Source organism: Typopeltis vanoorti, chromosome 23 (genome assembly GCF_054136105.1).
Source record: "Typopeltis vanoorti isolate ZY-2024b chromosome 23, IOZ_Tvanoo_1.0, whole genome shotgun sequence".
Taxonomy (NCBI): domain Eukaryota; kingdom Metazoa; phylum Arthropoda; class Arachnida; order Uropygi; family Thelyphonidae; genus Typopeltis; species Typopeltis vanoorti.
The window spans coordinates 40,695,253-40,713,385 of NC_143571.1; the positions used below are offsets into that span (position 1 = coordinate 40,695,253).

At 34.8% G+C, this 18,133-nt stretch overlaps 1 protein-coding gene across 2 annotated transcripts in view; it reads right to left on the reverse strand.

Annotated features, from left to right (window-relative positions):
- LOC150093795 (uncharacterized) overlaps nucleotides 1-18,133 on the reverse strand; it is a 311,113-nt gene that overhangs the window by 63,401 nt on the left and 229,579 nt on the right. For both annotated transcript variants that reach the window (XM_090412760.1, XM_090412758.1), the window contains exon 10: nucleotides 951-1,036. In XM_090412760.1, the coding sequence (XP_090268886.1) occupies nucleotides 951-1,036 (86 nt within the window). The remainder of the gene's footprint in view (nucleotides 1-950; nucleotides 1,037-18,133) is intronic.

Below are 18,133 nucleotides of genomic sequence, written 5' to 3' on the forward strand. Positions count from 1 at the left end.
TGTATATAACTTATGTATAGTTTCTTTCTTCATATTTTACTTATTATTCCCTTCATATTTTACTTATTATTTTTACTTAAATTTTATTCAAATTTAAGCTGTTCTCATTTGTAATGGATCCTAATTTGTTGTAAATAATATTGCATTATTTACTACTGTACCACTTGTGTTTGGATATGAAATAAATCAATAAGGTGGTTAGCAGTATTCCTCCTGGTGTGTCCTATGTCTGTAGATGTGTGTGTTCACGGGGCCCAATATTCATGTTCTGGGGGAGGCGAAAAACCAGAGTTTATGATTGAACCCCCCCCTCCACCTCCATATGAAACCAACTAACTCAGCTTTCGTCGAGATAAAGACTTGATGTAGAAAATGTCACTGACAGGAATCGAGCCCAGGACTTTCCTAAGGGCTTTGGCTATACCGACTGAGCTACACAGGTGCTCAATGAACTGGGATAAGTGACTATAATTGATAACTTTAATCTCAAAAAAAATTGTTTACCAATTAAAATGGTGAGCAAGTGATTTGTTTATGTAAATATATACGTGCATCTTCTGTTGTCTCGATTTTATATATAAAACAAATACAAAATTTTTTTAAATGAAATCATTGATTATTAAGTCAATATTTTAGAGCACATGCTTCTGAGTCATCATATGAATTCCATCCACAAAAGGTTGGGAAACTAATTACATTAGCACATTGGATGAGTTCAGGATAAAATAATTTGGGAATCATGCTGTTGGAGATCAATAAGGGACCCCCCCCATTCCCCTTAAAACACTTCAAGCCACTAATAAGTAGAGTCTCATACTACATATTAATGAAAATGTTATAAATTCTGAACAAACAGAGAGAGGCCTTAATATTTGTCTTTAACATTGCACATGACCACTATATGATGCAATTATAACATACTAAATTGTTTTACATAACAGAATACTTACTTTGGCTAAGGTAGATAAGGATGAACCCCAATAATCATGATTGATGTTGAAGATGTCAGATACAATGTCACTAATTTTTCCTTGATCTAGAAAATAACCAGTTTTATATGTCATTAGTAAAAATCAAATAACTGAATAAAAACAGATAAGATACTTTTAATCTATGAACAGTGTTTCTGTTCATCAAGTAATTTTTTTAAGTCTACTATTATGTATGAATAATTTCATTTTATGATGGTGGGCTGAAATGTTCTGATAAACACATAGAACAAAAATGATATTAAAGCAAAGAAGACACAGAGATGTTAGCCGTCATCAAGTTTTTAATGCTGCAGGAAAAGTCTTAGGGAGGAACTGTGCCCCAGCATAATCACAGTTGATAGATGGGTGGCCAAGTTTAAAACTGAGCATCTTGTGATAAAAGATGATCATAGGTCAGGAAGACCTTCCACAGCAATCACACATGAAAAGATCGATGCAGTGCATGCCATGATCCTGGTAATAGATGAATACCAGCTAAAAATTTTGCAAAGACTGTGGATATCCAGGAAATGAGTTGGGGGTCATTATCCACCAACATCTGGACATGCAGAAACTCTCAAAGTGGGTCCCCAAATGTTTGAATGCTGACCAACGTGTGCTGTCATTTCAAGGGATTTTGGGTTATTTTGAGATATCAGGTGCAAAAGTTTTGGCTCTTATTGTGACTGTTGATGAAATATGGCTTCATCACTATGACCCAGTGACCAAACAACAGTCACTGGAGTGGAGACGCAAAAGTTCTTTACGGCCAAAGAAGTTCTGAACCCAAAAGTCCACAGGGAAAGTTCGTGCCATTGTCTTTTTGGATATGGATGGCATAATCTTTACCAAGTACCTAAAAAAGGTGAAACTATTACAGTAGGTGTTCATTCATCAGCTCTGAAGGAATTGAAAGAAAAATGCCACAGGAAACTGTAAAGACTTGTGTTGCTTTAGCAGGACAATGCACCTGCTCACATTGCTCATGAAACCTAGTAGACAATACACAACTTGGGCTTTTAATGTCTATTTGCAATGTCCATTCATGTTACGAGCCAAAAAATTTGCACCTGTTTTCTCAAAATGACCCCAAATCCCTTGAGATGACAGAAATGGTCCCATCTGACTCTTTCCTATTCTCAAATTTAAAGAAACACTTGAAAGGAACTAAATTTATCATAAATGAAGTCATATCTGCAGCTGAGGATCAGTTTGTGCAACAAGGGAAAGACTTTTACTTTTTTATATATAATCTTTGTCAAGTAGCTTTATTTTATCTTCCTACATGTTTCGCCAATTTTTTTTTCTATTGGCATCCTCAGGGAATACAAACTAGTAAACTAAAATGAAGGTTACAGACTAGGTTATAACTGATGGTTCTAATTCATACAAAAAATTGGTATTGTGCATGACAATGTGCATGTCTCGTTAACGTGATTTATTCGTTATGGTCCATGACGTAATTGCTATGAAAGGTCATTTCTGTGATGTTTAATGATCTGATAAAAGTTTTCCAAATTTCATTTCTGGTAAAATTAGACCTTGATTCTTGTTTAGGTTTTCAGTTTTACGGGTAACTGTAGCTGCTTCTTTAAAGGTTCTTGAATGGTAGTTATCTTCTATGTATGGCATAAGGCTCTTATCCCACTCAATGTGATGGTTAGTAGAGGCAAAGTGGCACGAAAGGCCTGAAATGTCTTGTCTGTTATTTCTGACATATCCTATGTGTTCTTTCTTTCTTTCTCGTTTCAAAGCTTCTAGAGGTCTGACCTACGTAACTAATACCACACGAGCAAGGTATTTTATATACTCCAGAGTACTTGTAGAATGGGTGAGGATCTTTTGGTGATCTTAAAAATTTCCGAATAGTGTTGATTGGTTTGAATGCCACTCTGATCTTATGTGGTTTTAAAGGTTAGCTAATTTTTTGGAAAGGTTGCTGACAAAAGGAATCGTAATTGTACTGATGTATTGGACGTCATCACGTTGTCGATGTGGTATATCAGTAAAGAGAATCTTGTTGTAGAGTCTTTTTGGGTAACCATTTAAAGAAAGTTCTCTGGATATTGTGGTTAATTCCGTTAGTAGGTCATCCTTGTCTGTCGTATCCTGTATAGCTCTTTTCTTGAGACTATGGATAATGCTAAGTTTCTGAGCTATGTGATGAGCTGAGTTGAAACGGAGGTAACTTCCAGTATTTGTAGGTTTTCTGTATACAGATAGGTTGATACTATTATTGGTTTGTTTCTTTATTAAAATGTCAAGGAATGGCAGTTTTTTTATCTTTTTCCATTTCTAATGTGAATTTGATCATATTGTGGAAACTATTGATTTGGTTGAGGTAATTCATTAGCTCTTCTTTCGTATGATCCCAAATGATAAAGATGTCATCTACATATCTGTACCAAATTTTCGGTTTTGGAATGATCTGGGTTAAGATTTTTTTCTCTAGATCTTCCATGAATAAGTCAGCACAAGGAGGTGAGAGAGGGCTACCCATAGCTAATCCAGTGAGTTGTTTGTAGATCGTTTTTTGCCAAATAAAATAGTTAGAAGTTAAACAGTGATTGAACAAAGTAGTGATGTTTCTTGGGAACAAGTTGTCTAAGATGTTGATGACTTCAACCACTGGAATGTTAGTAAACAGAGATGTAATGTCCAGGCCTGCTGGTATATCCTCTTCAAAAATAGGGATGCTTTTTATTTTATCTATAAAATGTTTTGAGTTTTTAATATAAGTATCCGAGACGTGAATGTGTTGTTGTAAAATCTTCGCAAGATACTTGGACAGTTGGTAAGTGGGAGAACAGATTCCATCAACTATTGGACGTAACGGTATACCTTCTATATGAATTTTTGGAAGGCCATACAATCTAGGAGTTAGTGGGTGCATTGATTTTAGTTTTTTTATAATTTCTATAGGCCAGTTATTCATTCCACGTAATAATTCATTGGTGTCATTATGGTTTTTTGTGGTAGGATCTCTACTGAGAACTTCATATACAGACCTGTCAGATAATAGATTTTTAATTTTTTCTTCATAATCTGAAGTATTTAATATAACTGTATTATTACCTTTGTCGGCTTTGAGTATGATGATATCTTTATTATTCCTTAATTTGAGAAGCGTTCTTTCCATTTGGTTAGAGTTGGTGTTAGGAGATCTTGACAGAGCTGAAAGGATTATGCTGCTTTTTAATCGTAAGTCATTAGCTATTGGAAGTGGTAGTAATGAGAAGGCTTTTTCTAAGTTATTTTACTAAATCTTAACCCAGATAATTCCAAAACCGAAAATTTGGTACAGATATGTAGATGACATCTTTATCATTTGGGATCATACGAAAGAAGAACTAATGAATTACCTCAACCAAATCAATAGTTTCCACAATACCATCAAATTCACATTAGAAATGAAAAAAGATAAAAAACTGCATTCCTTGACAATAATTCCTTGATAATAAAGAAACAAACCAATAATAGTATCAACCTATCTGTATACAGAAAACCTACAAATACTGGACGTTACCTCCATTTCAACTCAGCTCATCACATAGCTCAGAAACTTAGCATTATCCACAGTCTCAAGAAAAGAGCTATACAGGATACGACAGACAAGGATGACCTACTAACGGAATTAACCACAATATCCAGAGAACTTTCTTTAAATGGTTACCCAAAAAGACTCTACAACAAGATTCTCTTTACTGATATACCACATCGACAACGTTATGACGTCCAATACATCAATACAATTACGATTCCTTTTGTCAGCAACCTTTCGAAAAAATTAGCTAACCTTTTAAAACCACATAAGATCAGAGTGGCATTCAAAACAATCAACACTATTCGGAAATTTTTAAGATCACCAAAAGATCCTCACCCCTTCTACAAGTACTCTGGAGTATATAAAATACCTTGCTCATGTGGTATTAGTTACGTAGGTCAGACCTCTAGAAGCTTTGAAAAGAGAAAGAAAGAAAGAACACATAGGATATGTCAGAAATAACAGACAAGACATTTCAGGCCTTTCATGCCACTTTGCCTCTACTAACCATCACATTGAGTGGGATAAGAGCCTTATGCCATACATAGAGGATAACTACCATTCAAGAACCTTTAAAGAAGCAGCTACAGTCACCTGTAAAACTGAAAACCTAAACAAGAATCAAGGTCTAATTTTACCAGAAATTTGGAAAACTTTCATCAGATCATTAAACATCAAAGAAATACAAATTTTTTGTATGAATTAGAACCATCGGTTATAACCTAGTCTGTATTCCCTGAGGATGCCAATAGAAAAAAAAATTGGCGAAACATGTAGGAGGATAAAATAAAGCTACTGAACAAAGATTATATATATAAAAAAAGTGTAATAGTCTTATGAATAATTGTCAAGAAAAAATTCAACATAAGGGAAAGACTTATTTTCTCAGAGAACTGCAAATAATGCAGCAGCATTGTAAGTGTATAGCACTTCGTGGGGAATAAGTAGAATAACATGTAAGTTACATGGTTCTATCTCAATTCCTTCATGGTGAATATCATAACTTTTCAGCATCCCCTTGCTATCTTATCAATCTTACACATCATGACAGGCTGTAGAATCTTTAGCATACTGGTACCAACCTTGAGAGAGAGAACTTAATCACACTGCTGATAGCTTGGGAATACTAATTAACAATGACTATTCCAGAGAATAGACATCCTTAATTAGTATTCCAAAAAGTGAGACACAGAGAGAGAAAATAGTATTTTAAGATTGTAAAAATCCTAAATATACCAACGCTAGTGGGTGCTAGGCAAAAAGTAACGCGATTTGTTCAGGAAAGGTTAGAGAATTTAGGTATTATCAATTTATGTGTATGCATGGGCATGCTCAAGAATGAAGATGGATTGTATTTTGGGTGAAGTTTATGAGAATGCTCTCACCTCACTGAAGAATGGCATGGAGGTTAGCATTTAAGGCATTAGTTGTGGAGGGTCTCAAAGCATGAAATATTTGAGAGGAGCAAAATGTGTGAAATGGGGTGTACTGTTAAATCTTTTAACTATTAAAAATAACTACTAACTATTCAAAATGACAAAATCATGAATCGGATTTCATTATGTTTATTTCTGAACTACAGATGAACCAGTTAAGTGCAAGACCAATGTATTAATTATATCTAATTGTAAGTACCAGTCGCTGGGCTGTCACAGCGCATCCCCCCCCATTGGTGGATGATCGGTGGCACTACTTTGTAGGACTCCCAGCTAGGTCCATGGGACTCACTAACCAACAACAGCTGCGGTCCTCCATTCATATTGGGGGTTGGATGGTTCTGGTGGCCCACTCCATAAAAACTGCCGCTATGTAAAGCATCATGGCTAAACAGAAAAGAAATAAAGCCTGGGTAGTCTCAATATGCCTGGAACGGTGGTGTCCCACCATTCCAAGCATATTGAGACTGCCCAGGTCATGTAGCAGGCCCTGTGGCATCGTCAGTCCATGATGGCTATAAAGAAACTCAACACAGAAACTGCTTGAAGATTGCTACTTGGAATGTAAGAGGATTGAATAAATCTGGGAAAGTGGTTAATGTGATGAGAGGGATGAAGAGATTCAATATTAATATACTAGGAATAAATGAAACCTTTTTGGAAAGGATCATCGTACTGAGTCGAAATGTCAGGTGGTGAAATATCAAAGAGAGGTGTAGCATTCATTATAAAGAAGAAAATTGATAAAAAAATTATCCATGTCATCAAAAAATCAGATAGAGTAATGGCAATTCTAGTGAATTCTATACCTAGAAATATGCTGATCATTCAAATATATGTGCCTACAGAACAGAATGAGGAAGCAGAAATAGATAACATGTATGATGAAATAGAATGATGTATAAAGGAAGTTGGAGGCAAGAAAGATCAAGTTATTTGCACTATGGATGACTGGAATGCAAAAGTTGGATCAGAGAGAATATCTAATTCTTGGAGAATTCTTGGAGGCAAGAAAGATCAAGTTATTTGCACTATGGATGACTGGAATGCAAAAGTTGGATCAGAGAGAATATCTATGCACACACGTGGGTCCATCTGAACTTGGAATTCGGAATGCAAGAGGACAAAAACTGATCGCTTTCGGTAACAAGCACAGTCTCACCATAACTAACACTTATTTTGAGCAAAAACCAAAAGCAAGATACACATGGGAAAGTCCCGATGGAAGATACAAAAAATCAGTTAGACTATATCTTGGTCAATAAATGTTGCTTCAATGGAATACGGAACTCAAAGGTAATGCCAAGTGTTGATGTTGACTGGATCTGATCATAGACTGGTCTTAATGATGAATATTCACCTGAAAACAATTAAACTTAAAAGAAAACAACTCCTAAAATGGGATCTACAGAGGGTACAAAATCCAAAAGTAAAATTTAAAAAATTTAATGAAAATGTTTCAGGACTGCTGTTCACACAGTTGCAAAATGAAAATGCACCCTCTCAGTGGAATAAACTACAAGTAACTATCAGAACATGTGCTAGAAATCACTGATGAATATTTGGATAACCATGGATAACACAAGAAGTAATTGACCTTATTGAGGAAAGAAAAACATGGAAAAGAGGAGCAAATGAAGAAGTAAGATATAAAACATTGGATAAAAGAATCAAACAGTTATACAGGAGATTGAAAGAAAACTGGATAAATAGTCAGTGCACCGAGATAGACGAATTACAAAATAAGAACAAAACCAGAGAAGCATTCCTGAAAGTGAAAGAATTTAATAGAAAAGCAAAACGTACACAGTATAATAACATCAAGGACAAAGATGGGAACATAATCATTGATAAGGAAAAGATAAATGGAAGATGGGTGGAGTACCTATCAGATCTCTATGATGATGATAATGGTAACATGATAGATAACATGACACAACACTAAGTTAAACATAACAACAGATACCACTCTACCGACAAGAAAGGAGATACAACACATAATTAAGAATCTTCCTAATAATACATCCCCTGGGTGCGATAATATCCTGGCTGAACTGTTGAAAGCTTTGACTGGCTATAATAACTATTCAGTGAAATCCATTCAGGACATCTATAAAACAAAAGAATTACCTGAAGTTTTTACATCTATCTGCATACCAATTCCAAAGAAAAATAATGTACAAAATTGTGAGAATTACAGACATGTGAGCCCTAATATCCCATGCATCTAAAACTATTTTAACCATTGTTAACAAAGAAATTGAAAGAGCCTTAATTGGTGAATTGAGTGAACAACAGATACCACTCTACCGACAAGAAAAGAGATACAACACATAATTAAGAATCTTCCTAATAATAAATCCCCTGAAGAGGATTTATTCAGAAGAGGAATCAGAACCATTAATGCTATCCTAGAACTAAAAATACTAATAGAAAGATCACTTGAAAGAAATAGGAATATGTACATATGCTTCATATAGACTTTAAGAAGCCCTTCGACCGGGTAAAAACATAATAAAATGTTCAATATATTAGATAAATTAGACATAGAAGATCATGTACTTAAGATCATAAAAATGATTTACACCAAAAACAGAAAATGCAGCTGTTTAACTCTGAGACTTCTGAAGTGAAAATAAAAAGGAGTCAGACAAAGTTATATCCTTTCACCAAATTTATTTAATATCTATAGTGAGACAATGATGAAAGATTGAAAAACAAAAAATAGGCATTAGTATCAATGGTATAAAATACAACAATCTTAGATATGCCGATGATACCATTCTAATAGCAGAAAACAGAAACAAATTAATCAAATTACTGTAGCTGATAATCGAAGAAGGTAAAGAGTTTGGATTAGATATAAATGCAAAAATGACCAAATTTATGAAAATTTCAAAAGAAAACAACTGAGCCAGAAATATCCATAAACAATATGAAAATTGAACATACAACAGAATACAAATATTTAGGCACCTACTTAACTGCAGATGGAAAACAAGATAAAGAAATAAAAATAACAGCCATAGCTAAAGATGCCTTCTGGAAAAATAAAGATCTGCTCAGTTCTGTGGGTATCGAGACAAAGAGAACATTAGTGTGGCCAGTTATGGAAGTGAGACCTGTGTTTTTTTTTTTTTTGTTGGTTCTTTTGTTTCTTTTCTTACTATGTTTATATTTTATTATTATCTATTAATATCTATTAATTATCTCTTCCTTGTGTTAATCGATTTACTTTAATTCTGACTTAGATTGACTATCCTGAAAATCCTATCTTAACACAAACTATGGTGCTAGACTCAGAAGGTTATCTGAGTCTATCTACTACTTGATAATAATAATAAAGCTATCTACTTGGCCAAATACTAAGAGTAACCACGTGTATTGAACTCTCGGACAAAGGGCCTATCTCCTTGTTGGAGCCAAATCCTTTGTAATTACTGTCTGGATCCTTAGGTAAGGAGGAATCCTTAACCAGGGAACTTCTCTCAGAAATTATACAGAGGTGATTATCCCTATGTTTATCCTTCAGCACCTAATTATCTAAACTAATTATATTCAATGATGCTTGCAATTGTGGCCTATATATTAAATTATACCACGCATTAGGTTCCAAATTTTATGAGTGCTGAGTTGAATTCAGGCACAGGCTATTTTTAGGTTAAAACATAAAGCACATCTTATTAAGATCACTAACTTGAACATAGTTACATTCATTCTCACTATTAGATTAAAATCAGACTCAGGTGAGGAGCTATTATTGATATTTAGAACTTAATTGGAAATCTAACATAAGCTTCTTCATAATTTCACTCAATTGATTGTACACAATACATAATATCAAATTCTAATCTTCACAATTTATCCTATCAAGCTATGTCCACATGTTACAAATCATGATTATCACACACTACCTAATTCACAATCTGAGACAAAGTTACTGATAGAGCTAAACCTTTGTAGTTAAACGCTAATCACCTAAAGTTCCTTACTAGAATGTCCGTTCACAATTAATACTTAACTGCAATTCACACTTATTTCACAGCATGCTTCTCTATTGACATAAAGGGGAATAAAACAGCACTTTACCAAGATAGTCCACATTCTGCATACAGTGCTAGGTTCTCTTTCCTTGAAAACTGGGTCAGGAACATCGTAGAATTACCTTTACACATGTGGTCATACATGGCGTCGTCTCGTCTGCTCCTTCAGTACGGCTGGTGATCTGTTCGTGCTGGTCTGGTTCCGTTGCCGGTTGTTCTATTCCACGTCACCGTCTCCGCGGTCTCGTACATGGAAACTTCAGCTGCCGATATTGAACATCTACGGGCTATCCTGTATCCATCACGAGCCGAAATAGAACCGCTCATCCACAGAGAGCAGGTCAAAAGCCAAACGGTCAAGACACAAGCAAGGGCGAAAAACGATGATCAAAAAAAAAAAAAAGTCCTCTGCAAGGGGAGCAAACCCTTTTTATTTCGCACCCTCCCAACACTCATCTTCCTTTCCGCTAGTCCACCTGGGTCACCGCATCTCCTTAGGTTCGACTCTTCTGTGAATTCGAGCACGAGTCGCTTTCCGATAATTTACACTGCCACAAGCGTAACGCTCGCCCAAGCACCTTGAACTGCAGATTACATACGTTTCACATAGAACATGATATGGTCGTTACAACTTACTAAAACATAATTCTTTACAAAGAAAAACTTGACATGATAGATTTGTGCTTTGTATCTTTACATAAAATATTCAAACTGAATATTTTATGTAAAGTTGTATTCTATATTCTATGTACTCTTTTCACAATCAGTATCTATACTAAAGCTCAACTATCTCTTAATTGTTTTCTAATTCTTGTTGAATCCTGAATAAAAATCAAAAATTTATAGAATTTCCCATTCAAGAAGAGAGTAAGACAACAGATAATGGCCTTTGAAATGTGGTGCTATAGGAGAGCTCTGAAAATCTTGTGGACAGAACACGTGACAAATACAGATGTCCTACAGAGAATGAGAACACAGAAATCTTTATTACAGGAAATGATCCAGAGAAAGATGAGATTGGCAGGACATGTACTGAGAGGTTCAGCATGACAAAGGATACTAACAGTTTTAGAAGGAAAAATTATGGAAAAAGGCTCAAGAGGTAAAAAACGAAGGACATGGTTTGAGTATATAAGATCGTGGACAGGATCACATGGCTACAGAAACAAAAAGGAAAGTGACTAATGCAGAGAACTGGAAGCTACACGAAGAAGAAGAATGGCAAGTATTCTTCTGGCCAATTTGCTTGTTCTGTGGAATGAAAAACTCAACTTTCCACAGGATTTCAAGTCAATGAAAAGGTCATTTATGTGTGTGTGATGGTTGACACACACACATACAGTTGAAGGCACTCTGCATTTGGGGAGTTTGAAACTATTCATAGTTAAAGACTCCCTGAAATATTACTGAAGAGTTCTTGGAAATGATTCCCATCCATGGAACCACTACAGGTGAAGACATTTTTAATGCTGTGTGGAGAATTTTTGGAAAAATACCAACTTCCTCTGAATAGGCTCATAGCTATGACAACCGATGGTGCCCAAGCAACAACAGATAAAAATAAAGGTTTTGTACCAAGACTTACAGCAAAGTTAAAGGAAATGTATCCAGACATTCCAAAACTGCAATCTTTTCATTGCATTATTCATCAGCAGGTCCTGTGCTCCAAAGTATTGGAAATGAGCAGCTTACTCAAGGCTGTGACAAATACTGTGAACTTCATCCAATCCAGAGGCCTCAATCACTGCCAGTCTGCACAGTTTCTTAAAGACTTGGAGAGTGAATTTGATTTATTACACAGATATTCATTGGTGTTATCTTGTCATAAGATTCTAAAAAGCTTTTTTTTTTTTATTTTTTTTTTATTTTTAGAGGAGATACAATTGTTCTTAGAAATGAAAAATCATGATGTTGCATTTCTTAATGATTAGATATGCATACAAAATCTAGCATTCTTAGTTGATATTACAGGATATTTGATTTAACTTCAGGGGAAAGATCAGTTAATAAAACATATACAGGTATCCCTTGCTTAACACAGGATTTGATTAACGTGGCGAAATTAATTGCAACGGTTCCTTTATATACGTGACAAGAGTTTTAATTAACGTGCCTTTAAATTTACCACGCAAAAACATGCAAGCCTCATAACCGAGGTGCATACTGGTTGAAATGGAAGATCTGTTGATTGTTTGGCTGGAAGACTGCAATCAAAAGAGAATTCTAATTAGTGCCTATAATATCACAGCCCAACTTAGCTCTAAGCCTCTTTTCAAGACTTGAAAGAAACTAAATATAAAGAAGACAATTCAAGGTTCACAGCTAGCGAAGGCTGGCTTGAAAATTTTAAATCTAGGGCTGGACTAAAAATGTGAAAATAACTGAGCTGCAGAATATTATTGAAGAAAATGATTATGATTACTGCGAAATTTTCAATGTAGATGAAACTGGACTCTATTTGAAAAAAATGCCATCTAGAAATTTGATATCGAAAAAAGAAGCAGCACAGACTGGCTATAAAGTATCAAAAGATCGCCTAACTGTTATGCTTGTAGGGAATGCTAATAGAGAGTTTAAACTAAAGCCACTGCTTGTCTATTGAACTCAGAACCCAAGGGCTTTACCTGTAATTTGGTGGGCGAATCCGAAGGCTTGGGTTACCGAAAGCCTATTCGAAGATTGGTTTGTCTTATTTTTGTCTTGCAGTTGAAGCTTATTGAAAGAGAAATAACTTAGCTTTCAAAGCTCATTTTCTTAAAAAGACATTCTCAAAGGCAGTAAGAAACAACAACAACAGGAGAAAATGCGATTATGCTCCAAGAATTTTAGAAAAATTTTAACATTAAACACGCAGTTGAAAACATTCATGATTTGCGGGAGCAAGTGTCTTCTAGCTGCATGAGAGCTGTCTGGAAAAAACTTTTGCCAGAATGCGCCTGAGGTGGTTTTCAAAATCCTGTGAACAACGTGGTTGAAGAAATCATTGCAATTGGTGAAGACCTTGGTTTTGATGGTGTTGATGCAGAAGATGCTAAACAATTATTCAAATTCAAATGATTTCAGCAACAATCTTCTTGATGTTGAACAACAACGCGTATATGAAGACTACAAACAAATGGAATGTGAAGATGAGGTTCTAAAGGAGATAACAATCAAAGAACTGGATGGAATATTTCGCAGTTTAGAATCACTTAAGCAGCAAATAATGGATATGGATCCAGATGATAATCGAAGAATACTTGTTTGTTGAGGTCTAGAGAGTCATTTTGTTTGTTATTGTAGAATTTATGCTGATAGGCAAAAACTAAAACTGTTCAAATGACTCTTGATAACTTTTTCTTGATAAAAAAATTGCAATAACCAATGTAGGTACAAGCATTTATTAAACATTTACAGGTATACCTTGCTTAAGGTGGGATTTGATTAACGCGCCGAAATTAATTGCGGCAATCCCTTGATATATGCAGCAAGAGTTTTGATTAATGCGTCTTTAACACTGCGGAGCTCGCAGTTGATCTGACAGATATATGCAAAATGTTTAATATAAAATTCTTACACAATTCAGTGTATAGCTTGGAGGTCATGAGTAGCTGTGCATTCTTATGTTACGAGCGATATTCCGCACTTTTTTGATGCCAGTTTGGTTTAACACATGTTATGTAAATGTTTGTGATATTCGACAGTAAATTGTATCTGAGAGATACCGCGACTTCCGATGTCAGTATAGCATGGTTTTTTTTTTTAATTTTTAATTTCTTTGTTCAATAATTTCTAGATTGTAACTGATAATAAATAAACCATGTATTACTGAAATAGAGAGCCAAAGGCTTAGTTATCATACATGTCCTCTAGGAGATGTGCTTTACATTTGTGGAAACTACTAAGGAAAGTGATCTGGAGCTTACTCCATCTTTACTATGAGTTGCTCATAAGGTTGCTTATGCTAGCATCCGCCGAAACTTTTAGGTTCTATATATTCAGCAAGAAACTCTTGTAGTCTCTATATTCGGCTATGAAATAATGTTGGATTCAATATTAACTTAATTTGCACAATCATGTATTATATTTGGTGATTTTTCTTTATGTTTCATTGCTTGTTTGCCGCGGTCTAAAGAGTCAATTTGTTTGTTATCGTGAATTTATGCTGATAAGAAAAAACTAAAACTGTTGAAACGAATCTTGATAACTTCTTTTGATAAAAAAAATTGCAGTAAATAATGTAGGTACAAGTATTTATTAAACATTTACTTTGCATTAATTTTTTATCTTTCCTAAAAGAGTACCATATAAAATGAATTATTAATACAGTAATCGATCATGGACGAATTATAATTTTTATCATTGATTATTAGATTTGATTAAAGTGATTTTGATACACGCGATAACATCGGGGGATTAATTAACTGCGTTAATCGAGGGATACCTGTACTTTGCATTCAATTTTTTATCTTTCCTAAAAGAGTACCATTATAAAACAAATTATTAATACGTAATCAATCACGGACGAATTGTAATTTTTACCATAGATTATTATATTTGATTAACGCAGTAACATCGAGGGGTTAATTAATCGCCTTAATAAAGGGATACCTGTATATGATGCACTGGCAAGTTTTAGATGTAAATTGGTTTTGTTTCAAAATCATTTAAAAGAGAATATTCTAAATTACTTTTCTTATCTTTCAGACAAGATCACATCAATATTGTCCCCAAAATAGAAAAGATTAAAGAAGAATTCATAGGTGATTTAAAGATTTTAAGGATAAGTATTTTCACTTTTTACAGGTCCTTTTTCCTTTCAAAAAATGTTCCTAATTGTATTCAAATAGAACTTTTGATTTCCAAAATGATTCCACTCTAAAAGAGAAATACCAAGAAGTCAGTGTTCCAAAAACATACACTTATTTAGGTCAAAAAATATCTGGAAATAAAAAAAAATTTGCAGCAAATATTCTATGTTATTTTGGAAGCACTTATTTATGCGAACAATTATTCTCATGTATGAAAGGTAACAAAACAGCCCGGAGATCAAGACTAAATGACATCAATCTTTCTGCCATAATGAAGGTTGTATGCTCTCAATCTTTGAGTCCAAATTTTGGCGGGCTGGCTAACAATAAATGTCAATTGTCGGGGAAAAAAAATTACAATTAAATTACTTAAAATTACTATAATTATATTATGCAAGTATATATATTTTTTTAACCCCAACATATTATCATTGACATTTAAAAAAATTTCCCAAAATATAGACATTTTCCTCCCCAAAACAGAAGTATTTTATTTTAACACAAACACAAAAAATTTCAAACTAATAGGAGGCTCTGTAAATTTGTGATCATTAATGAGACTTAATTTTTTAGATCGTATAAGTATTTGATTTGTTCAGATAATATTTTAATTTCAGTTTAATTTGGTTTAAATGCTATACATTGTAAATATTCGCTAACCACTCAGTCAATCAGGCCAGCTATAATGCCAGTTGATAATGCTGGAAAAAACTCAACATTTAAAGCAAATGCAATTTGCTTTGAATGACTCAGCTAATATCAATCTAAAATGTCTTATCAAAACCTTTTAAGAATGGTCTCCTCTCAAGAATTTATTCTTAACTTGTATATCAAATTTTTATGTTGTTATATTTTGTCAAGGACTGATACTCATTCATGCACCTCAATTCAAGCTACTAAAAATTTTAAACGCTTAATTTGTATGCTTGAACTAATTGTCAAGCATCATTCACTAATGACCTTCTGTGTGCTAGTGTTAGATACTGAGACCTTGTGGGTATTTCTATGTTCAGATAATTAGAGCTTGCTCCCCACATACCTCTTGTCAATTCTGTTACTAATACTGGATTTTATTTTCTAGAGCAGATATTTCATTCCTTTCTTTTTCAATGAAATAACAGATCCACAACCACACTCCAAAAGCTAACACCCATTCTGGATCATCTCTAAATTTATTATACATATCTGATACTTATCCCAATGCATGGAAGCAATCCCATATCCATCCTATTCCAAAAAAAGGACAACAGAAGTCTACCATCAAATTACTGACCAAATGCCATCACCTCTGCCCTCTCCAAAATAATGGAAAGTCATCATCAGCCAATTCTCCTTCACTACCACCAATTAATCAGCACCCATCAGTACGACATGTACCATTCAATATCTACAGCTGTCCTCATAGCTTACAAAACCAACCACTGGACACAAGCCGTGGAAAGGTTTGAAGAAACCTGTGTAGTTGCTTTTGATCGTGTCTGGCATCAAGACCTGCTAAACAAATGCCATCCTTTGGTCTCCCTGTCACCCTTTGTAATTGGGTAGGCAGCTTTTTCTCTGGTCATTCTCTGTGAGTCATGGTAGATGCCTCAAAGTTCTGTCCTATCACCTACTCTCCTGTACATAAATGACCTACTCATAATAATCACTAATCCTATCCACAGCTTTGAAGACGATAGTAATCTCCACTCATCCTACTCATACATGCAGTACTCTGACATCCCAAGCTACAAGATCACCTACAACTAGTACCTTAAACACTGATCTATATACTATCCTTCAATGGGACAAGGACAACTTTGCCATGTTCAATGTCACAAAACATGGTCTTGCCATTTCTTATGCCATTTTTTTCTATCCCAATGATAATACAATACTTATAGAAGACTAATAATCAGAAGTGACTACGATAAACCACCACAAAGTGAAATAAATGCATCTGGCAACTCAATACCCATCCTTGTATTATGTGTGTGTGCATGCATGTGGAAAAATTTAGGCACTATCAGGAAGAAATGATTAAATAAATAGAAAAATGTATATGAAGCTAACTGCATTTTGTGCATTTACTTCACAGGAAAATATTCTGGAAGAAATAAAATTCTTTCTACCCCACAAATGGAGCACTCCAACATTGATGGAGAAATCTGATGAGAGGAAGCTATCCACCATGACACCTAATGAACGACCAGTGAGGAAGCTTTCAATCCAGTCACAGAGTGTAGGAGGGAAGCCATAAGATGGCAGCTTGCTCAGGAGGCCTCAGTGCCAGACACAATCAAATGCCTTTGAAATATCAAGAGTGAAAACACAAGTTCCTCCGAATCTTTCTGTGGCCTGTGTCCAAGGTGGGTGAGATTATCTAGGTCAGTTGTAGAAAGAGAATGGTGGAATCCATATTGGTGATTGCTAATTAACTGTTAGGCCTCCAGGTAATGAAGAAGTTGGTTGTTCATAGCGTCTCCATCACGTTTAAAAATACTGAGGTGAGAGCAATGGGAAGATAGTTAGATGGCTGAACTTTTGTCTCCCTTTTTTGGGAACAGGCTGGATGTGGGATTGTTTCCATGCTGTTGGGTAGATACCAATAGAATATGAAAGTTTATATAGATGATACAGAAGATTTTCAAATTCTGGAGCACAAATCTTGAGTACAACTAGAGGAATACCATCTGGATCAGGAGGGCCTTAATAGTATCAAGATTAAGGTGTGTTTTTCTGATGTTCTTTTGGCGAAAAGTTCAGAGGAGGCATGCAGTAGGCAGTTTGTGGAAGTATGGGAGGTGATTTGCTTGTTATCCAGTAAGAGTTGGAGGGGAAAAAAACTGATGCCAAGAGGTCAGTCTTTTCCTGACTGCCAGTTGAGCAGGAAGAGAGTTTATTGCATTTCATTCTTATGAATTCTGTTTTGAAATCATTGATAAATTTTTTTACACATTTCTAGCTGTTGTGTTAGCTGAATGAGAAGCTGGAGTTTTTTTATTTATTTATTTAAGTCACTGCACAATAGCTGGATTTTTATCATGGACAGCAGAGGCAAATTTCTTCCAAGAATTAGGGCTTGGATACAGGTGTGTGTATGTGGGGGGGAATGAAGACTTGTTCCAGTGAGGATTAGTTCAGTTATCAGTTCAGTGCAAAATTTTAGTATTCTAGTCTAAAAATCTTAGCCTTACTATCTCTATACACTACTTATCATGTAGAAGTTTCATGTTTTATTCTTTAACCAGATGGCCTTATATTGTAGTTTTAAGAGAGCAGCATTCTGACAAAAACCCGTGTTATTTTATCTTTTAATTAATTCATTTCTATTAACAAATATAAACTTATCATAACCAAGTACTCCTTC